We start from the raw sequence: 24,307 nt of genomic DNA, 5'->3' as shown, positions 1-24,307 counted from the left end.
GAGAGCATACAATGCTGTAAACATCCATCGGAGATGTATTTGAACTGAAACATAAGTTAGCGGGTGGAAGAAGGGAACTTAGATATTTGGTGTTAAAGATAGAGGTGGTAATTTGATGAACTTGATCACTGTGTTCAAACAAACTTTTGAAAAATAATGAGTTTGAAATTCATTTAACTATATTGAAGTGTACCTGTATTTTACTTCATGGTATGGTTGCAGTTATATTACTGAACTACCAATCCAGAAGTCCAGTCGAACAATCTGGGACATGGTTTCCAATGTCTAAATTTAAATTTAGTTAAATTATCATAAATCCTTTAATTTTTTTCTTTGTTTTTAAAAAAATAAATAAAACACAAGTATATGAGAAGATGACTTTGAAACTGGTAAATTATCATAAGAATCAATCTTGTTCGCTAATATCCATTATGGATGTCCCTCTCATAGCAGTAACTGGTTTAACTCTTGTGCTCTTCCACCAAGCCTTGCACACCACTCGCTTCAAGGTTAATTATATGGCGATAAAACCTGGTCTTGTCGTTACTTTCAAACCATGAATCGCATTCCTCCCAAAATTGAAATGTCAGGAGGAATGCTATTCATTGCTTCATTTTATTATATTATAAATATAATATATATATTATAATTATATATTATAATATATCTATTATTCATAATTAGAAAAATCAATTTGTCTTGAAGTATAAATACCAAGGCATTTATATAGAATCCTTAACATTGTAAAACCTCCTGCAGCGTTTTTTATTTACTTGTGACTGAACTTTGAACACTTTTTTTTTTGTTGCTTCTGCCATGCACCATGGTGAGGAAACCAAAACTAGACATATCTGGACAAACATTTTGAATACTAGAGTCTGATACGTGGCCACAATGGTGTACTTTTTATGTTGAAAAGTCCTGTTATTCTGGCAACTACAGTACTGTTGTGTTGGTACAGTACAGTTCTCGGCATTGGTCATGACAAATCCAAACACTTCAATTTATTTTATACATGGTCAATGTCAAGTTCTACTATATTTGGAGGTTCTCTTGTCCACCTGTTTAACTCTGCTTCTCTGCACTCAGTGATACTTAATGAAGTTATTTCCATTCTGCCAGCATTTTAAATTCTGTTTTCTAAGCTTTTGTTTTCCCAATATTCCACACAAGGTTTCATTCCATCATCCAACTTTCAGACAATTCCTTTGCACCTGTACCCAAGTTGTTTAAATAGGTCATTGAAAGTATTGACCCAATACTCATTCCTGTGAGACCCAGTTGGAAACCTGACCTGGCCCTGATCAAATTCACACCTGGAAATTTGCTGTTCACAAGAGTTTAGCCATTTGTTCATCTATTGCTGCAGCAGCAGCAGCAGCAGCAGCATCATATTGATTCCATGAGCTTCTGTCTTGGGAAGTAACCTGTTCTGATGTACCAGAGTAAAATATCAGTGGAGTTAAATGAGCAAGTGTGTGCAAACATGATGGGTCACAGGTATGGATATTCGCTCACCTTTGAACACTATGTTCAATTCCATTTGCAACTACTTTGCAAGCAGAGTGCATGGCTTCACTTGGAAGAAAGAAGCAAGAGACAGGCATGGGCGGATAAATAGCAAGCAATGTTCATGCCACTAAAGCACTGGGCAATATCCTTTTCAAGCAAGATAACTCAACCATCTATCTTTGAATTTCTGGAAGGTCTTCAATTAGTGCACTGGGGGAGGTTACCATTGTTCAGAAACTCAATCCCTCAGTGTCCTGCATCAACGAACTCAGCTGCCATTCCAAAGCCCTACAAGGCATGATCTTGCCTCCTGCATTTAAGTTTAAATCATTAATATATATCACAAAAATCATAAATAAGCCTTGCCATGTGTTTTTAAATCCCTCAAGATCTTGGGTTAATGAAAACCCTAATGTAGAACCAGTAGATTTTAGCACAGGCGAGGCAGGAGGTGCTTAATTGGAGAGGCATTTAATAGTCTCATTCTGAATATTACTGGTCTCTTTTTGTTTATTCATATGTCTGGGGTCCCCATGAGTGAGTGTTTTGCTCATTTCTTCAGGACAGCTTTCAGAACATCCTTCAATCATTTCCTCTGCCCGTTGGTAATCTTTTGTTATAATGAAGCTTTGAGTAGAGTATATTTTAGGACAGCATATAAATAACATAATTTTCTTATATTATATAAATAACATGATCTGCCTGTCAAGACCAGGGTCTTGATATTGGGGATGGAGGTCTGGGAGAAAGATGCCCATGCCTAGCTCATCCTGTGCGGAGTGTTTTGAAGAGGCATATAGGGCAGCCAGCATGACTGCTGCTGTGTAGACTATAAACATGTTGGTGTACTCTGTGGAATCACTTTGGTAACAGCCTTATAATCACAAAAATATCTGCCGGCAATTGGTCCTTCCTTTCTACAACTGACCCAATTCTGGATCGAGTTTGCCATTCTTCCCCTAATCCCACATGCTTTTTATATTTTTAACCGACTGCAATGTGGGTCTTTTCAAAAAGCTTGAAAATCCACGTGGACTACTGTCCTCGTAAATTGTCCTTATTCTCTCAAGGGTGGTTTTCTAAATTTGACATTTTGAACTATCCCTCAGAATAGTTTATAATAAATGCTGCTCTACTGAGATCAAATTGACCTGCCTGTAATTACCTGCTTTGTTCTCCACCACCACTTCCATAATAATGCAATGCCAGTCATCCTCCAATTTTTTGGTGCAGTCCTGTAACAAGGGAAGATCGAAAAATAACTCTTGGATTCTTTACAATTTCTTCCACTTTTTTTCAACGGTCTGAGATGTATTTCATCTGGGCCAGATGATTAATATACTTTCAAAGATTATCAACTTCAAACTTTATCTTATCCACTATTTTGCTCTGCTCCATAACATTGACATAATTTTCTCCTTTATTGACGAAAGTTGTATTCATTATGAACCTACCGCTATTATGACCTGCTGATTGCATTTTGTCGCAAATAAACCCTATCCTAGGCTTGGGGGTGTCAGTGAGGGAGTATTTTACTGATTGTAATCATATTTCAATTGGATTTCAATGTCGTTGAAAAGGACAAGGATAAACTAGGAATATTTTTTTAATAAGCTATCAGCTTTATTTAGTATATATTAGTGAGCAAAGGTGGTGTGCAAACAGCTACTTCAAGGTTAACTGGTATTGGGGAAATGAGAACAATTCAAAGAAGAAATAGCACTGTTTTTGACTAAATATGTTCACAGTGATAAGAATGAGACTCTTCAATCTAGATCACCCAGGATGTTGTGCAGGATAGATAATGTCAAAAAATAAGCTTTTATCAGATACTGAGAGTCATACTTTGGAAAGTTTGAAGGACCATAAGTGCAAGGGTGAAATAAAGGAAATTAGTATAGGCACGAAAGTGTATGATAAGATGGAGATAACATAATTTTTTTAAAAATTGAAGAAAATAGAACATATTATGAAGGGTGATGAAAAGAAGAGGAGGGTTTTCAGAGACCAAAATGGTAACTGACACAAGGTGATGGAAAATATAAATTTTTGGCATGTGTCTTCGCTAAGATTTGTTGTGATGGTACATGTGTTTTAGTTAAGGGGAAAGTGTGTAGGTAAGCTAAAGAGAGGGGAAATTTTAAAGGGATTCGATAGAGAGAAATCGTCAGGCCCAACTAATTTTTGCCTCTTGTATGAAACAAGGAAGAGAATAGCAAAGTGTCTACTACCATTTCCATTTCAGTCTGACAATAGCCAAGGTGCTGACAAACGGGAAGAGGGTGAGTGTGATACCATTATTTAAAGGAGTAGCATGGATAGGTTGAGTGATGACTAGCCAGCCAGTCAGCGAGCAAATGATTGGGGGGGGAAAGATATTGAGGACAGCATAAATCCCAATTTAGGTTAATCAAGAGCAACCAAGATTAATTCATTGAGAGCAGATTATATGTGACTAATGATTGCATTAGAAACTGGAGTATAAACCAGTTTGCTTTCATCAGCTGTCAAGCAATACTAGTGCAATGCTTCAATAACGTTATGCACTGTAATGTTGAAGCAGCAATGTGTGCAGGTAAATTGTGCCTTAAAAGTTGTTAAAGCAATTAGCTAATAATGCCTGTTCGACAAATAAGTGAAGTTTGAGCATTTGTTTGCAATTCTTGGTGAAGGGTCAACATAAATGAGTTTTGAAATCTTAAGCATTTGCATGTTATTTTCTGAATGATTGTTTTTATAAATCTGTCATCATGCCCTAAAATACCAGTTGCTTCATTTTGAATTGTATGCAAATAACACAAAATCAAGGATCAGTCAAGAAAGTCCTAGCTTCTTTAAACCTCTCCTTGTGGGTGCAATTTTGCATTCCTTGCGACTTCCTTAAATCTGTGCTGGATCCTCTCCAGTGCAACCACATCTTTGGTAGTACAACTTGCATTTGGTCTCTGGGGGATTTGTAGACCAATGCCTCTGTTAGTCATTAGCACTGTGCAGTCAGTAAGTACTTTGATCAGCCTGTTCCACAAAGAGTAGATGACAGGAGAAATTGTTAAGATGTAATCTCTGCATGCTCTCATTCTCTTTTGCAGATGATCAGTGCCGAAGCACCAGTGCTATTTGCAAAAGCAGCTCAGATTTTCATTACTGAGTTATCCTTACGAGCATGGATACATACTGAAGATAACAAACGTAGAACTCTGCAGGTACTCTGAACACTGTTTGTTTGCTGAGTTGGAAGCTAGTTTTGGGATTGGGGTTAAATCAAAATGTGACTAGTGTTAATCACTTCTGGTGAAGGGTCTACAACTTAGAGTTCACTCTTTTTCTCATCCCATGGATGCAGCCCGGTCTGATGAGTATTTACAGTATTTTCTGTTTTCATTGTAACAATCCAGCAACAAGATTGCCCAAAACAGAATGCCTCAACTGATCTCTCTTAACTTTGTCAAGGACGGGATGTAGAAATCAACTAGACTCGGAGTTTGCTGAACTCATCCGTGTTGACAAAGAAAGATATCTATCTAAACTGGTCCCATTTGGCCCGTATCCTTCCAAAGCTTCCCTATCCATTTATCCTTTATATGTGTCTTTTCAATGATACTAATTTTATAATTCTAATTATACTTGCCACTGGCAGCTTATTCCATATACCACTTTCTCTATGGAGGAGAAACTAGCCTCTCATGTCCCGTTTAAATGTTTCCCCTCTCATCTTGCATGTATGCCCCCTGGTTTTAGATACCCTCTGGTGGAGAAAGGCTGTGACCATCTATGCCCTTCATAATTTTACAACGCTCCATAAAGTCACCCCCCAGCCTTTTACTCCAGGAAAAGCCGTCCCAACCTATCCAATCTCTTTATTACCAAAATTGTCCAGTCTTGGGAACTTTCCTATGAATTTTTTCTGCATTCTTTCTAGCCTAATCACATCCTTACGATGGAACCAGAATCGCTCACAGTACACCCAGGTAGGGCAAAGAAGGGGAACATTTTTAAATGGAAGTGCATGTCCTGCATTTCCAAACAGTGAGAATAGTTTGAAGCTCTTACAGAATTCCTAAAAGCACAATTGTCTTATTTCAGATACAGTTTGTACATTTCCATTAAAATTACTAAAATGGTATTAATGTTAAGAGCATTCCTTGCTTCGAATGAAAACAGTGCAGCTATTTAGCCTGGTTTCAGGCTGTCCCTTGGAAAGGAGTTAACAGTTATAAGCAAGATAAAAGTTTGAGCGGTTTGTTGTACATATATTTTATTGGGCAGGAATATAATACAGAGCATCTGGCTGAATTTTATACTGTTTAAGGTACAAGTTTAAAACTCCTTCTGACACCTTTGCACTTGAGCTTGCTATAAAGCTTAATTGCAACTGGCAACTGTGCTTAACTTTATAGAAAGCACTTTTTTTTAAGCTCAAGGAGAGCAAAAACATGTGTCCAGCTTTGTTGTCAAACGCTCCTGCTCTCAGTGAATGTGCAATAATGTCAGAAATCTGAACAGGAGTTAGTTTGGCTGATGATGCCCTAGAGAAAGCAATGAAAAAAGGTGCAAGGAACTTGAAAGTTTTGATCTTTTCTTGTTGGATAGCGAGAGGCAAGGTATGATTCCAGGAGTGTGGGGAGGCACCAGGTGGTAGTGTCCTGGTGGCACCTTAGGCATATAATTTACTGTGACAGGAGTCTTTTGATCATGTGCTTCCCTTGTAAATTAAGCATAGGCTAATGATTGGACCAGTTAATATCTGAAGCAAATGAGTCCATTTTACTCTCGTAGTTCACAAAATAGGAATGGTTTGCTGTCCTTTCCTCACTCCACTGTTTGCCCAGAAATGCTGCAGCAACTCCTCACGAGTTTGAGTAATCATGGACGACACAGTGGAGCAGCGATAAAACTGCTTTCTTACAGCACCAGAGATCCAGGTTCGATCCTGCCTACAGGTGCTGTCTGTACGGAGTTTGTATTTTCTGTGATTGCATGGGTTTCCTCCGGATGCTCCAGTTTCTTCCCACACTCCCAAGATGTACAGGTTAATTTGGCTTGAGTAAAATTGTGAATTGTCCCTAGTGTGTAGAATAGTGTTAGTATACGGACTGGTTGCTGGTCGGCACAGACTCGGTGGGCTGAAGGCCCTGTTTCTGAGCTGTATCACTGAAGTCTAAATCAGATTAGAGTATAGTTCTACATACAATCCAGTTTCTGAATTACTCACTGCCGTGTTTGGGGAGAGGCCTGTGGAAAGAGAATGTTTGTGTTTGGACTTTTAATTAAGAAGGTCAGAGATCCCATGTTTTTTGGGAGATGCCCATTCTTTGGATGCAGGAAATTTTAAGTGACAATAGTTTTAATAATGTATAAGTATTGAATACATGGAGATATTTTGACCCAGGTGACGTTGGATTTACACATCACTTCAAAATAAAATGTATTAATGTGATGATGCTATACAGAATGGTGCTGCCTGGTTTCTACCCTGCTGTTATCTGCTTATAGAAACTTTAAACAGGTCGTTCCTACCATATTATGCCACTAGAAATCCCTTGCAATCCTCCAAACTGCACTCCATTGGCCTGTTGGGCTGTATTCCAGGAGCCACAAATTGGGCTGTATTCCAGGAGCCAGAAGTAATTTGTGCTTTGATCTGAAAATGAGGTGAAACACAGACTGGAGATATTCTGTATGGTAATCCTGTGCCTTACATCACATTTACCCCTTCCCCTCCACTCACTCCAAATGAGCCGTGCTTGTGGAGAGATCTCTCCTTCCCTCCCAGCATCCTGTCATCGCACCGATCTGTTTGTATGGTGGTGTGTTTTCTAACATACTTTTCATGATTCTCTTCTAACAGAGGAACGATATCGCCATGGCTATCACAAAGTTCGATCAGTTTGATTTTCTAATTGATATTGTCCCTCGAGATGAGCTCAAGCCTCCAAAACGGCAGGTAAGGAGGTAAAAATAAGAATATTGTTTGTCACGAGAAATCAAATCTGCACTTGTTCTCCGACTACTCTGCTCCAAGTCTATTAGTATTAGCTGTGTATCCCTTTCCTCAAGTATGACAGTGCCCAAGTATGGATGTTAGTCCTTGCTGGTATATGCTGTCCCTGAACATCAGGTGCTAGTGTAAAGTATTGTGGTAATGCCTGGGTGGCATGCTCACACAGTGGAGTGTTATAAATATCGGCGTTTCCGTCAATAATGCAGAACATTGTCTTCTGACCACTGAGTGAGTAAGCAAATCCTTTCAAATGTCTTAAACCTTTTGTTAAATGTGACATTCTGTGCCTTGGCTAAAAGTGTAAAATTAAAACTAGAATTATTTATGTTTGTTCATTTTCATTTATTTTGTTTTGGAAAATGGTTTGAATGTTTTCTGAGGTTATAACCAAAAAGTTAGTAATGTGGACCATGTTTCTTTTTTTTCCACAAATAACCTTCGAGGTTGTTTAACAGCTGATTGAATTTAGCAGTTCATAAAGTCCTTGCCAGTCACTTGCAATGTTCTTAAGATCCTAATAAGTTTAAGAGGATCTGTTCCAAACAAAGTCCACAGTGTGTTTGTTTTAGTCGTAGGGCTTTTATTATTCTTATGCACAGTGTGCTTCAAACAAAGTAAATCTTGCTGAAAGGAACACAAGCTGTAAATCCCTGGCCATGCAATCCTTCAGTGTGCCTGACAGTCAATGGGCTTTCACACCAGGTACTGACTGGTTCTCTGTGTTTCAGATGCTGTCTCACTTTCAGTGGGTGTAGACTAAGAAGGGCATTTAGAAGAAATGTGTAAATCTAATACGTTCAACTGTTTGGTTTTAAAATTACGCTGTCCGTTTGCTCCTTGGTACATGCAGCATAGTGCAGAGGTCATGTAAACATCTTTAACTGAAAGCTTGATGTGATAAGTACGGCTTTCAGTTAGATGTTTATGTTACCTTGTCACTAAAAGTCTCTGAATATCCTTGTTTCAGATTGCTAGCTTCTCTAAGAAACTCGAGCATTACCGATTGTTTGAAATGAGCTGCTTTTTCTCACATGTTCTTGCCGTGGCGGTCCAGAAAGGGAGTTGCGGCTTGTTGTTTATTGCCTGACTGATTTGTGGTATTAAACTGAAACAGTCCATTGCGGAGGAGAGAATTTTTTGATTTAGTTTGACTTTAACGAGATTGTACGAATACCAGTGTCACATAGCACTTAAAGATTCAGCCTGTGCACAGCGATGAGTTTTTAATTAAATCTTGATTGCTTATTTAAGACGACTATGAAGTGCTCCACATCTTAATGTTATGTTATCACATTCTATCTAGCTTTACACTTGTGCATGCTGAGCTAGCTAAACCTACTGGCGCTGCATGTGCCAATATTTAGAAAATTGAGGCACTCAAAAAATGGACAACATTTATATTTTTATTAGTAATATTTTACATTATAAAAAGAGAAACACCAAACACGTATTTAGTTCTTTATAGCTAATTAATGCTGGAGATCGATGCCAGTTGAGTATCTTTTCTATTAGTTGGTGTTTGGAAATCTGGTTGTTATGTTGTCATAGCAGAGATGGGTTAATTTTATGAGGTTTGCATGACATATTGTTAGGTAAAATGGGTCAAATCAATATATTGCATTTAAACTTGAAAACATTGTGAGCACCTTATCTGAGGAGGGATGTGCTGGCATTAGAGAGGGTCCAGAGGAGGTTTATGAGAATGATCCCAGGGATGATTGTGTTAACGTATGAAGTGCATTTTGACAGCACTGAGTCTACTCACTGGAGTTTAGAAGGATTAAGGGGGACATCCTTCAAACTTAGCGACTAGTGTAAGGCCTGAATAGAGTGGATGTGGCGAGGATGTTTCCACTAGTGGGAGAGTCGAGGACCAGGAGGACACAGCCTCGGACTAAAATGACGTACTGTTAGAAATGCGATGAGCAGGAATTTCAGGGTGGTGAACCTGTGGAATTCATTGCCACAGACAGCTGTGGAGGCAGTCATTGAGTATTTTTAAAGCAGAGATTGACAAATTCTTAATTAGTAAGGGTGTCAAAGGTTATGGGGAGAAGGTAGGAGAATGGTGTTGAGAGAAAGATAGATCAGCCATGATTGATGAGCCATCTTATGAAATTAGCAGCACTGAATGTCTTGACTTCTTTCGTGGAACTCTTCCAGAATTTGAGTGATTTTAAGCATTATCTTTAATCTGATTCTCCCAAAATTCCATTGTTTCTCTTTCTATGGTGGATATTTTTGCAGGTGCTCAATTGTGTATTTCCAGATGTGAGATAATATTAGTAAATATCATTAGATCCTGCATCCATTATTCATCAACTTGAGGTTTCTGTAAGGACATCACTGAAGTCTCCAACAATACGTTTAGGACATTGCTGGCAGATACCGCCTTTACAATGGAGTATTGTGAGATGTCTGATTTGTCTTCCAATTCTAGGTCTTCGGCTTTTTTTTTCTTTTCCTATTTGATCAGAAGAAATTGCTGATTTCTCAGATTATTTTTGTATTTAGTCTTGATGAAAGATATAATGAGTTGGAAGAAATTCAGTATTGTTTCAAAGGTCAAAGCCTTCTTTTGTCCTGCCTTTGTAGATAATTCACCCACTGCAAGGCTGGAAAGTCGCCAGTGCAATGCTGCTTTCGTGGCTGCTTTCTTTATATCAGCACCGTAGTTTGATATATCAGCAACACTAGGTCCATAATTTCTTCTCTCGCTGTTTAATCTGTAGACATATAGCTGGCCAATATGCGTTTTTTTCTTTGAGTGGGTTCCTGGAGAGTGAGCCCAAACATCAAAGAATGCAATCATTTTGCATCCAGCTTGTGACATTAGCATGCCTTTGGTAGATTCTCTAATATTCCACAATAACTTGCTTCATTCATTTCTAAAGTTCTTCGTCATTCAGATATAAAATTTCATCTCTTCTTAATAAACTCTCTGTTGGAATATGATCATTCAGCACATAGAACATTCTGTGAACTAACAAAAGTGGCTTCTGTTGTTCTACAACTTCATTCAGAAACCTGGTGTTTGTTGGCTGTTTGGTGTGTTTTTAAGGTGATACCTTGTTTTATTTTCCTCCTCCTGAAGTTATTTGTTTCATGGTGATGTTTCAGTTTGCCAGTGTTGCATTTGGTAAGCAGTACTTTGCAAATAGGGCACAGCATTTTTCCATCTTCAACAGTGAATGTAAAATCTCTTTCCTTTCTTGCTTTATGTTTTCTTTTGCCTGCATTTCCTGCGATTCGATTACGCCATTGTTAGTACCTCATAAATGTAGGGCTACTGACAAGTTAAATCTTATGAATGCATCCTGTAATTCACAGGCCCTAACCTCAGAAACGTTCTCCAGGGAAATCACAAACACATTCAGCAAAATGGCCAAATGTCATCTGAAGTCATGTCCATGTGAAACTTCATGCCGAGTATTGTATGGCAATTCTGCTGAGGTTGGAGAACAAAGTGCACTGTGCCCTCTAGCACCCTACTCCATTTCCTGAGGAACCTACCACGTTGGTGCATTAAGTGGCTTCTGCACGTATCGCTGAGAGCAGCACTTGATCTGTAAAAGAGCTACATGCAGCTTGCCAGCTGTAGTTTGGCCACTCCTGCTTTCTACTGTGATTAATTGCTTAACATTCTAGACCTAGCTTCCACAGAAATCTGAAACTATCTTTTGAGGAGGTTTTGTGATTCTGGTTCCTGAAACTGCTGGGTTATTTATAACTGCTGGGTTATTGAATGACTTTGGTGGATATCTTGGTGGATAGTCGTTGCCTTATTCGCTGCCTCACCTCTGCAATGGTTTAGTTTAGAGACACAGCATGGAACCATGCCCTTTGGCCCACTAGATCCACGTTGACCATCGATCACCCATTCACACTAGTTCTATGTTATCCCACTTTCGCATCCAGGAGGCAATTCAAAGAGGCCAACAAACCCACACGTCTTTGGGATGTGGGAGGAAACCAGAGCACCCGGAGGAAACCCACACTGTCAAGGGAAGAATGTGCTAACTCCACATAGACAGCACCTGAGGTCAGGATCGAACCTGGGTGTGTGGCGCAGGAAGGCAGCAACTCTACCAGCTGTGCCATTCGGACAACCTTTTACCACCAGGATTAGTTAATGATTCTGCACAGCTGTCAAATTGATCAGATCTGGCTTTGTTCAGATCAAATGCAGTTTAGTGCTTCTTGGTCTACATCGTGGTTTATTGGTCTTGATGGAGGTGGTTAATGGCAGTTGATACTGTTGTAAACATCCTTGACTGGAAGCTGTGCTGCAATTGAAGGGCTTTCAGTCAGATGTTTGCAGCTGTTGGCTGCTGATTGCTTCAGTGAATCCTTGGTGCTCAGTAGTTACCTGGCTGCAGAACCTGCTTCCTGACCTTTTTGTCACCTCTACAAAAGCTATTAGTGTCGTTTTCCGAGGCCCAATAGTGAAAAACTCCAATTTAGCACAGGTTCAATAAACTTTTGTATTTTCCCTTTTTCCTCCACTACCTCCCCTCATTTCCCAGTGCCGACGCTAATTCACTTTGTACACCTGATCTACTGGAAATACAAGGATACCAGAATCTTGAGCAAAACACAAAGTTGCTGGAGCAAGTCAGGCAGCATGTCCGGAGGGAATGAGTCTGAAGTACGGTCTCGACCCGAAACATCACCTATTCCTTCTCTCCAGAGATGCTGCCTGTCCAGCTGAGTTACTCCGGCATTTTGTGTCTACCCCCCATTCTCTCCAATTGTCTGGCCTGTCCAACTGAGTTATTCCAGCATTTTGTGTTCTGCCTACTTCTAGATACAGCTAAAATTCTCAATGAAATGAGTCATATGTGTGTGAGTGTGTTTTTTTTCCATGGTACACACTCGTGAATTCTTATCAGACATTATGCAACATATCAGTCATCCACGTGTAGGCTTTTCATCCATACTTTAGTTGCATTTCCTATCAATTACTTGTTACTGTAATGTTCTACTCGTTGTCGCTTTCCATTTCTACATAAGATTCCTCTGAGCGTCGCCAGAGTGTGGGATGTTTAATGAACAATAGAACTTGGTTTTGTTGTTCACGCCTTTTGAATTGGGTGCCAGTATTTGGGCCCACAGTCTCCACTACATATCAGGATTCAACACCTCTGCAGTTCTCTCTGATACATCAGTTCTAATAATTTGCCAAAAGTAGAAATGTGGCAATAAGCATTTAAGTATAATAAATGGCGCCCGTGGTTCACTACCACAAGTTTAGAAGATTCACCTACACTACTGGTTATAGGTACATAGACAACTGGTGCAGGAGTAGGCCATTCGGCCCTTCGAGCCAGCAGCACCATTCAATGTGATCATGGCTGATCATCCACAATCAGTACCCCATTCCTGCCTTCATACCCTTTGATTCCGCTAGCCCAAAGAGCTCTATCTAACTCTCTTTTTAATGCATCCAGTGAATCGCCTCCATTGCCTTCTGAGGCAGAGAATTCCACAAATTCGCACCTCTGGGTGAAAACGTTTTTCCTCATCTCAGTTCTAAATGGCCTACCCCTTATTCTTAAACTGTGGCCCTTGGTTCTGGACTCCCCCAACATCGGGAACATGTTTCCTGCATCTAGCATGTCCAATCCCTTAATAATTTTGTATGTTTCTATAAGATCCCTCTTATCCTTCTACATTCCAGTGAATACAAACCCAGTCGCTCCATTCTTTCATCGTATGACAATCCCGCCATCACGAGAATTAACCTCGTGAACCTTCGCTGCACTCCCTCAATAGCAAGAATGTCCTTCCTAAAATTAGGTTATCTTTCTGTTTATCTTGCCTGACCGTAAACATAGTAGGATTTGTGAAATAAAATGTTGCTGATATGAAATGAGTCGCACGCCATCTCTGCCATTTCTCTAAACCTTTACATTTGTGCATACTTAGTTGCACTGTCTCAGTAGATCACCAAATTAAATAACTTAGAGATATTAAGCCATTGAGGGAGCAAGTGAACTGCTCAGAAGGGTCCTGAACCGAAACGTCGACTATCCATTCCCTCCACAGATGCTCCCTGACCCATTGAGTTCCTTCAGCTCATTCTTTTACTCAAGATTCCAGCATCTGCAGTTTCATGATCGTCCTATACATTGACTTCTCCCCATAGCACTGGAATATTCTTTTCCTTTCTTACGATGATCTAGCTCCCTTTAAAAATACTTTAAAAATATGATTCTTCTGTTTTATATTGTCTGATTCTTAACCTTCTGTCAATAGAAACAATTTTGCTCCATAGTCCCATGGAGATATTAAATATTAGATTTGCCATTAACTTCCTCTTTTTCCATCGAGAACAAGCTCAGCTTATCATGGAAGTCAGAGTGGAAACCCCCTCTGAAACTTTCTTTAATTAATCTGTTTAGAACTTGTGTTATCAATCTGATGTCGTCTTATGCTTTTTTTTTCTGCTGTAATTCACCATTATCGTTTTGATTATCCAGGTTGCTTTGGCAAGAATTGCCACACTGTTTTCCCCCTCATGGGGATTTATTTTTATTGTATCTGAATTATCTCCACCTTAAAGGGCATTTTCTCACTCCAGCACTCCAGTCATCTCAATCACTGCCACTCCCTCAACCAATCTTCCTTCCCTTTTCTCAGCACTTGGTATCTGGGAAGGTTTGTAACACAGTCTTATCCTATTTGTTATTGGCATGCCATTTTAACCCAATTTGGTTGATTTTTCCCAGATCTCATCAACTTCTGTTGTAATACTTCTACAAGTATTGTTGCTGCATGTTTTTAATATTGTTGATCCATTGCTCAACATTTTTTTAATTTTGAAAACAAGATCTGTTAGATTCTGAGGCGTAAGCATTATTGTAAATTGAGGTCAAAGACTGTGTATGTCCCACAATATTGATTATGACAGCAGTGTATCTAATGTGGATGTACGGGTGAATGGGCGATAAGGTAGTTTCTTGCCAAATTTTCATTCGCTGGCATATAATATGAATCTAATATATGAATACGAATATAATATAATCGTGCACCTGACCTATCTGAAGACGACATTGAAAGAAATGGTAACTGTAGAATGACAGCATCTTTCTCATGTTTTGACACTGAGGTACAAAATCAGAAATGCAGGGTGTCAATCCATGCGTCAGTTCAGTGAGCAGAAGTCTGGATTGAGACACACTGAACTGCCGATACAGGAATCGAGCAAAACACACATTGCTGGAGGAACCCAGGGAGGGTGGGTTCAGGCAGTATCTGTGGAGGGAATGGACAGGCAATGTTTCGATCGGTTTAGGTATACTATTGTCATGTGTACAAAGGTACCTTGAAAAGCTTTGTTTTGAATGCGAAATAATCAGGTTAGATAATACTATACATAAATACAATCAAACTCAAGTACAAAGGGGATTAGAGAGTGCAGAATGGAGTTCTAAAAGAAATTTGAAAGAGCAGAATGATCATTGAATGATTGTAGATCGTCCTCTGAAAAGAGTCGCCACGCTTCGACGCCAACTTACATTCCATTGGGAACCTTCTTCAGTCTAATCGGATTGCTGGTGCTGCCGATCTTCCCTGTGATTACTGATATTTGTAGGACATGTTGCTGCTCAGAGATAGAATCACTGGCCCGTGATAGGAACTGATTCCAGGTGAGACAATGGTGGGCGTGCTGCCGCCAGACCGCTGTGACACCTATGTACTGATGCGAGATGGAGGTTGTCCACTTGAAGTTATTTTTCAGCAAGCTGGCTTCAAGGAAATTAACGAATAGAAGGAAGTCAGACTTGAATTTCTACAGCATTTTTTGTAGCTTCAGAAGCTCCAAGGGATGACAGTGGAACAGCAATGGCAGGTGTTTCTGGGAATAATCCAGAAGGTGCAGGATCATTTCATTCCAAAGAGGAAGAAAGACTCTAAGGGGAGTAAGAGGCGACCATGGCTGACAAGGGAAGTCAAGGACGGTATAAAAATAAAAGAGAAGACGTATAACATAGTAAAGATGAGCGGGAAGCCAGGGGATTGGGCAACTTTTAAAGATCAACAGAAGGTAACTAAAAAGGCAACATGGGGAGAAAGGATGAAGTATGAAGGTATGCGAGTCAAGAATATAAAAGCTGCTTTAGGTATGTGAAGAGGAAAAAATTAGTTAAGACAAATGTGGGTCCCTTGAAGAGAGAAACAGGTGAATTTATTATGGGGAACAAGGAAATGGCAGATGAGTTGAACAGGTACTTTGGTTCTGTCTTCACTAAGGAAGACACAATCTCCCAGATGTACGGGGGGACAGAGGACCTTGGGTGACGGAGGAACTGAAGGAAATTCACATTAGGCAGGAAATGGTGTTGGGCAGACTGATGGGACTGAAGGCTGATAAATCCCCAGGGCCTGATGGTCTGCATCCCAGGATACTTGAGGAGGTGGCTCTAGAAATCGTGGACGCATTGGTGATCATTTTCCAATGTTCAATGGATTCTGGATCAGTTCCTGTGGATTGCAAGGTAGCTAATTGTATCCCACTTTTCAAGATAGGAGAGAGAAAGCAGGGAATTATAGACCAGCTAGCCTGACATCGGTGGTGGGAAGATGCTGGAGTCAATTATTAAAGATGTAATAGCGGCGGCGCATTTGGATAGCAGTAACAGGATTGGTCAAAGTCAGCATGGATTTACGAAGGGGAAATCATGCTTGACTAATCTTCTGGAATTTTTTGAGGATGTAACAAGTAAAATGGACAAGGGTGTACCTGGACTTTCAGAAAGCCTTTGATAAGGTCCCACACAGGAGATAAGTGGGCAAAATTAGAGCACATGGTATTGGCGGTAGGGTATTGACATGGATAGAAAATTGGTTGGCTGACAAGAAACAAAGAGTCGGGATTAATGGGTCACTTTCAGAATGGCAGACTTGTGGGGTGCCACAAGGCTCTGTGCTGGGACCGCAGCTATTTACAACATACACTAATGATTTAGATGAAGGAATTAAAAGTAACTTTAGCAAATTTGCAGCTGACACAAAGCTGGGTGGCAGTGTGAACTGTGAAGAGGATGCTATGAGTATGCAGAGTGACTTGGACAGGTTGGGTGAGTGGGCAGATGCAGTATAATATGGATAAATGTGAAGTTATCCACTTTTGAGGCAAGAACGGGAAGCCAGATTATTATCTGAATGGTATAAGAAAATAACTGCAGATGCTGGTACAAATCGATTTATTCACAAAATGCTGGAGTAACTCAGCAGGTCAGGCAGCATCTCGGGAGAGAAGGAATGGGTGACGTTTCGGGTCGAAACGTCACCCATTCATTATCTGAATGGTGTCAGGTTAGGAAAAGGGGAAGTACAACGAGACCTGGGTGTCATAGTAATCAGTCACTGAAAGTAAGTATACAGCAGGCAGTGGAGAAAGCTGATGGCATGGTGGCCTTCATAATGAGAGGAGTTGAGTATAGTAGCAAAGCACCTTTTCACACAGAGAGTTGTGAATTTGTGGAATTTTCTGCCTCAGAAGGCGGTGGAGGTTGATTCACTGGATGCATTCCAAAGAGAGTTAGAGCTCTTCGGGCTAGCGGAATCAAGGGGTATGGGGAGAAGGCAGTAACGGGGTACTGATTGTGGATGATCAACCATGATCACATTGAATGGCGGTGCTGGCTCGAAGGGCTGAATGGCCTACCCCTGCACCTATTGTCTATGCATCTAAATGTTTTGCAGCCAATGGAACACTTTGCTCTGTTGTCAGTATGGCAGTGTCTAAAATGTGGCATACAGTTTATATATAGCAAACTCTATGGCAGCTGTGTGGTAATAATCAACATGTTTCTGTGATGTTAGTTGTAGGATAAACACGACCAGGGCACTGATCACGTTTGAAATAGTATCATGGGATTTTGCTCTTTGAAATAATGTCATGGGATCCTTATCTATTTGAGAGCACTATGAGTAGGCATTTTTGACAATCCTGCATTATGCAGGTCCTGCAGCTCAGCACATGCACACCAGCCAAGGGTAGCACGGTGGTAGACCTGCTGCCTCACAGCACCAGAGACCCAGGTTCAATTCCTGACCTTGGTGCTGCCTGTGTCGACTTGCGCATTCTCGCTGGTTTCCCCCCACATCCCAAAGACGTGGGTTTGTAGGTTAATCGTCTTCTGTAAATTGCCCCTAGTGTGTAAGGAGTGGATGCAAAAGTAGGATAACATAGAACTAGTATGAATGTATGATCAATTGTCGGTGTGTGTTTCCATGCTGTATCTTTTAAAAATAAATACTGACGATCACAATTTTTTTAAGTTCAAATCTTTGTGGGGGGGGGGGGGGGGCTTGATCTCTTAGCCATGATCACGGGGAAGACTACTGCTTAAAGGGGTGTTTGTGCACTGAATTGTTATAAACAATTACAGTGGAATGAGTACATCAGAATATTGACAAAAGTTGATGTGTCTTTTTAATCCCATCTGTGATATTGTTTTTGTGAAGCACCAGCAAAAAATACTAGAAATTCAAATCATAACAGAAACTGGTGTAATTGCATTAAAAGTGGGATGAAGCAATCAGTACTGAGGTTAAGAAATTTGTGTCAGAGTTCCTTTGCCTGGAAACGAGAGCCATTGAATGTTGGCCTTTCCTTTCATTCACTGAACTGCATGCACTGTTTTTTGTTTCTGGTTGTGTAATCTCCTTTCTTCTCGCTCTCATTTGAAGCTTTCATATTGGTGCAGAGGAATCACGTCCCGACACTGTGGTCTAGTGTGTAAACATCCTACACTCTCAGCTGTGAGCTGAGCGAGCTGGGAGAAGGATGTTTGCTCATTCTGTCACAGGCTGAGCAGCAACAAGCCTTCAAAGAGCACCCATGGATCGTACTCTATCTGGTAGGGGTTCTGTTATCTTGCACTGACATGCATCAAGCATAACGGGGTAGGGAGAAGGCCTGTCCATGTCCATGTTGGAAGTACCTGTTAAAACTGATGGGACAATATGAATAAATGGCTTAATTGATGCCAATTATCGCATCCAAATGCTGCAAAAGGCTGAAAATTAAGAGACCAATAATCAAAACCAGATCCCTCCTGGACTGTGTGTTCATTCTCTGGCTCACCCTCAAAGGAGAAACTATATTAGCTAGTGGTTTAGATCTTGCAAGTGGGCACCAAAATAACCTTTGGTGGATTTAAAGGACACCTGTATGCGTTAGAATTGCATTTCAGGATTAGCACGGGCACCTGCTGGTGTGGGTGGAGTTGGCAGCATAATACTCCAGGAAGAGAGTGTGCACTATCATATCAGTGTGTGCTGGCAATATCACAAGAAAGAAAATGCACAGACATTTTTAAAACCTGGAAGCAGGTGAGTGAAGATTAAACAATATCTGGCGAGCACACAGTTAGATCGTAGCCTCTGAGCCACCGGTTTCCTAATTCAGTACTGCCTGGGAGAGAATTCAAAGCTTAATGTCAGCCAGTTACCACATAAGTGATGAAGCCAAGATCTGTTTGTTTGAGAATGGGGAATGGCTGGTTTGATCTGCTGATGCTCTTGTGTACCATGGAAATACACAAAACTGCAGATGCTGGCATCCAAAATAAAACACAAAGTGCTGGAGTAACTCAGTGGGTCAGGCAGCATCTGTGAAGGACAGTTAGTAATTTGCTTAATTTTATATTTAATTGTAGAATGAAATGCCTTTCATTTCAATGGCAATGTCTTGAACGATGGTAGCAAATGTTCTTGCATTTATCAAATGTACTTTTTTTTTTTTTTTGTCTGACAGGAGGAAGTCCGCCAGGCAGTTCCAAGCTCTGAGCAAGTGCAGTACTATTTCACGTTGGCCCAGCAGCCCACCACAGTGCAGGTACAGGGGCAACAACAGGCTCAGGCTTCTGGTGGCTCAGCCATTCAGCCAAGTCAGATCATCATTGGACAGGCACAGCAGGGCCAGGTAAGATGCATGGAGGCTTCTGGGAGCACAATAAGACTTTTTGGTATCCACAATCTTCACTTGTAATCAAACTCCTCAGCTCACCAAGAACCCATAGCGTCTTTATTCATAATCTAGACCAAGTGGACCCATTGGGCCCAAACCTTTTCTGCATTGGTGCAGCACGCTCTCCTCCCCCACTCCTCTCACCCCTCCCACTCCCCCTCTCCTCCCTCCCTCCCCCTCTCACCCTTCCCCATCCCTCCTCCTCTCCCCCTCCCTCCAACCCTCCTCCCCCACCATCCTCCTCCACCCCTCACCCACTCCATCCCCCTCAACCCCCCTTATCCCTCACTCCCCCCGGACACCGCCTGACGGAGGTTGCATAGCAACCGGCCTCCCGGCCCGGGCGGCCGCCATTGTTGAAAAGGAGGGGGAGGGAGAGAGTCCTGTCCCGTCCCGGTGTGGGAATCAGTGCTGTGGGTAGACAGCAGCACCAATGCCGCTGGACTCTGGGCGGCGTGGGAAAGGCGCTGAGCCGGCCGAGGAGAGGAGGGGGGACAGGGGAGCTGAGGGCAGGCCTCGGCCTCCATCTCCACCAATGCCCGGCCTCACCACTACTGCTGCTGCCGCCTTTCCTCTTAGCCCATCCCAGGCTCGCGGTTACCCAGTCACGTCCAGGCTCCGGCTGCTTCCCCCGGCACCAGGCCTGGCTGTCCCACCGCTACGGAGTGGGCAAACCCGCCACCAAGAGACAGGTGGGCGAGCCCCAATCGGACCCATCCCAGATCAACGGAGATCAACGGGCCCCAACTGCGCAGGCGCGGACACGTTTGTTCTGCGCAAGTGCGGGTGCGGCGGCCATCTTAGGTAAATACCAGATTAATGGGGCCCCAACTACGCATGCGCAGTTTTTAAACCTTAAAATGTGAATAACTTTAAATATATAACACCGGTTTCAGTGAAACTTCTTCTGTAGGACCACAGGACGGCAGTGAGTAAGGTGGGCCTACAATTGTAGCGCTATCGTGTACTGATTTGGCTGTAGTTCAGGAACAAGCAAACAAACGAGAGTTTTAGTATATAGACTAGAAAAGAGGGCCCGTTGGGCCCGTCCCCACACCCCCCATTCTCTCCTCCCCCAGCCCCACTCTTACTCTCCAAGTGTGCCCGTTGGGCCCGTCCTCCTGATCTGTGTATGTCAAGTGACCACTATAGCCTTCTTTTTTTTTTTTTTTCCTAATCAGATGTTTTTGTTTTTTTTCCTAATCAGATGTGCAGCACTTTGGTCAACGTGGGTTGTTTTTAAATGTGCTATACAAATAAAACTGACTTGACTTGACTTGACTTGCAATAACAAAAAAGACTTCTTGGAAGCTTTTCGAAACAATGTAGCCGTCACAAGCTGAAAAGTAAATCCTTTTCTGGAAACTTTTGGAAACAAATGTAGCCATCACGCGCTGAAGCCCCTTCAAGAAATGGGTTAGAAATGAAAATTTAAACTTTAATATCTCTCTAGCTTTAAAAAGGTAGCTTCAATTTGAACGAAAGTACTTACAATAGTTGCCCAGGTTAATGGTGAATACGGCGGTACAAAAATCGTAGCGCTTTGGTGTACCGTCTTGGAGGAGTAGGGTTTGTAAGTTAAACTTCGGAATCTTCCGTACATACACACATACACACATACATACGAACGCAGAGTTTTAGTATTATACTAGAAAAGAGGGCCCGTTGGGCCCGTCCCCACACCCCCCATTCTCTCCACCCCCAGCCCCACTCTTACTCTCCAAGTGTGCCCGTTGGGCCCGTCCTCCTGATCTGTGTATGTCAAGTGACCACTATAGCCTTATTTTTTTTATTTTTTTCCTAATCAGATGTTTTGGTTTTTTTTCCTAATCAGATGTGCAGCACTTTGGTCAATGTGGGTTGTTTTTAAATGTGCTATAGAAATAAAACTGACTTGACTTGACTTGACTTGACTTGCAATAACAAAAAAGACTTCTTGGAAGCTTTTCGAAACAATGTAGCCGTCACAAGCTGAAAACTAAATCCTTTTCTGTCCTTTTCTGGAAACTTTTGGAAACAAATGTAGCCCCTTGAAGAAAAGGGTTAGAAATGAAAATTTAAACTTTAATATCTCTCTAGCTTTAAAAAGGTAGCTTCAATTTGAACGAAAGTACTTACGATAGTTGCCCAGGTTAATGGTGAATACGGCGGTACAAAAATCGTAGCGCTTTGGTGTACCGTCTTGGAGGAGTAGGGTTCGTAGCGCTTTGGTGTACCGTCTTGGAGGAGTAGGGTTTGTAAGTTAAACTTCGGAATCTTCCGTACATACACACATACACACATACATACGAACGCAGAGTTTTAGTATTATACTAGAACAAGTGTGCCCGTTCAAAGCGGGCCCGTTGGGCCCGTCCCCACACCCCCCATTCTCTCCTCCCCCAGCCCCATTCTTACTCTCCAAGTGTGCCCGTTGGGCCCGTCCTCCTGATCTGTGTATGTCAAGTGACCACTATAACCTTTTTTTTTTTTTTTCCTAATCAGATGTGCAGCACTTAACATAACCATAACAACACTTTATTGTCACTCGGCACAACACCGAGCGAAATTTCAGCAGTCACACAAAATACAGCAAAAAAGAAAAGAACACAGGACACCCGACCCCAACACAAACATCCATCACAGTGACTCCAAACACCCCCTCACTGTGATGGAGGCAACAAAACTTCCCCTCTCTTCCCCCCGCACCCACGGACAGGCAGCTCGACCCCTACCGAGGCAACCGACACGCACAGCCCCCGCAAGGGGATGGAAGGCCCCGCGGCCGAGCCGCCCCGGGCACCGAAACGTCCCGCGGCCACACCGGGCGATGTTAAGTCCAACGGCCGAGCCGCACCGGGCACTGAAACGTCCCGCGGCCGAACAGCGCTGACGATGTTAAGTCCAGCGGCCAAGCCGCACCGGGCACTGAAACGTCCCGCGGCCACACCGGGCGATGTTAAGTCCAGCGGCCAAGCCGCACCGGGCATTGAAACGTCCCGCGGCCGAGCCGCACCGGGCACTGAAACGTCCCGCGGCCACACCGGGCACTGAAACGTCCCGCGGCCACACCGGGCACTGAAACGTCCCGCGGCCGCACCGGGCGATGTTAAGTCCAGCGGCCGAGCCGCACCGGGCACTGAAACGTCCCGCGGCCGAGCTGCGCCGGCAATGTTAAGGCCCGCAGCCGAGCCGCACCGGGCACTGAAACGTCCCGCAGCCGAGCTGCGCCGGCAATGTTAAGGCCCGCAGCCGAGCCGCGCCCCGGGGAAGAGACCTAATAAAATAAAGGTTTCCCCCCGCCCCACCCCACACCCCCACCACACACCCCCACCACACATACACAGCCAAAAACAGAAACAAAAACCATCCCAACACCGACACAAACAAAAAAAAAAGAAAAAAAGACAACAGACTGCCAGAGAGCCGCAGCCGTTAGGCGCAGCCAACTCCTCCCAACTATGTGCTATACAAATATAATTGACTTGACTTGACTTGCAATAACAATTTAGCTTTTCGAAACAATGTAGCCGTCACAAGCTGAAAACTAAATCCTTTTCTGGAAACTTTTCGAAACAAATGTAGCCGTCACAAGCCACAAGCTGAAAACTAAATCTGCACCGCAGCGCCCCCTATAATTTAGGGGGGGGGGGGGGAGCGCTTTAAAACCTCTGTAACTTAAAAAACATGCGACCGAATTAAATAAAAAACAATTTTGCAGCAGATAACCGCGTGGTGATTAAGGCGGTGCAAAAATCGTGGCGCTACGGTTCACCGTTTTGACGAAATCAGAGAAACCGCTGTTACGCGCATATATATATATAACACAAGATCTGAGTTTTAGTAGTATATAGATAGATATATAGATAGATAGATATAGATATAGATAGATAGATAGATATTAAATGTAAGTTCTTGTTTCAAGGGAGATTCAGTGATCTTTGAGTCTCTGGCTTGGTCTAAGACCTTGGATTCATTCTGTTGCGAAACATTGGAGCCTAGCAAAGAGCAAGTTTAATTGTCTGTGATCTTCCCTGAGCAGCAGGAAGTCTCTCTGCCATTTGAATATATAATTGAGGTTAAAACCATTGCAAGTGTATAAATGCACATTTTTCTTTGGCTCAATATGTCTTTCAAAATATGGTTCAGAATTTAATTTTGGTAGCTCTTCATATTTTCAATTCATAATACTGCCACATGCAAAGAACTCTAAATGTTAATTCTTGCAACGCCCCTCATAGTAAGCCCAGTAATTTACAGGTCACAGCAGCATGTTACATCAGCATGTGCCATCTGATCCTTGTTCTAATGGAACTGAACACTATGCCGTATGTTACTGATTAGATCTGCTGGTAGCGTGCACCGGAAGTGCAGCATGTGTAATTAGAAATGTTGCATCTACAGGTTGTGCAAGGAGCCACTGTCCAGCAACTGCAGCAAGTGCAGGTCGCACAGTCGCAGGCGACAGCAGCATCAATCACGGTAATTTGTGACAGTGAAGACAGACGCAGCATGTATACTTGGTGTTTGTGCAAGTACTTGTCTTTGTGTTCACATTGCATAAAGCTAACACTCTGAATTTTCTGCTTTCCTCTCCTCTTGAATTCCTTTCCTAGACTCTATCTCTCTTCAAGATGCTCCTTAAAATGTGCAATCTTAACTTTAGATTACCTGCTCTAAAGTCTTGTGCTATTAAATTTATTCTGAAATTGTTCCTGTGAACGGAAATGCATATGCATGCAAAATGCTGCTGTTGTATTGTTCAATGTAGTGAATGATATTGGACTGAGATTTTGGCTGATGGGGTGATGGCTCTAAAAGCAAAAATGTGT

At 42.1% G+C, this 24,307-nt stretch overlaps 1 protein-coding gene across 3 annotated transcripts in view; it reads left to right on the top strand.

Annotated features, from left to right (window-relative positions):
- nfyc (nuclear transcription factor Y, gamma) overlaps positions 1 to 24,307 on the top strand; it is a 79,280-nt gene that overhangs the window by 28,875 nt on the left and 26,098 nt on the right. For 2 of the 3 annotated variants that reach the window (XM_078423432.1, XM_078423433.1), the window contains exons 4-7: positions 4,602 to 4,715; positions 7,361 to 7,456; positions 19,284 to 19,451; positions 23,880 to 23,957. In XM_078423432.1, the coding sequence (XP_078279558.1) occupies positions 4,602 to 4,715; positions 7,361 to 7,456; positions 19,284 to 19,451; positions 23,880 to 23,957 (456 nt within the window). The remainder of the gene's footprint in view (positions 1 to 4,601; positions 4,716 to 7,360; positions 7,457 to 19,283; positions 19,452 to 23,879; positions 23,958 to 24,307) is intronic. The other variant, XM_078423434.1, reaches the window with a different exon arrangement.

This window comes from Rhinoraja longicauda, chromosome 27 (genome assembly GCF_053455715.1).
Source record: "Rhinoraja longicauda isolate Sanriku21f chromosome 27, sRhiLon1.1, whole genome shotgun sequence".
NCBI classification, from domain to species: domain Eukaryota; kingdom Metazoa; phylum Chordata; class Chondrichthyes; order Rajiformes; family Arhynchobatidae; genus Rhinoraja; species Rhinoraja longicauda.
This window is presented reverse-complemented; position numbering and strand designations above follow the sequence as displayed.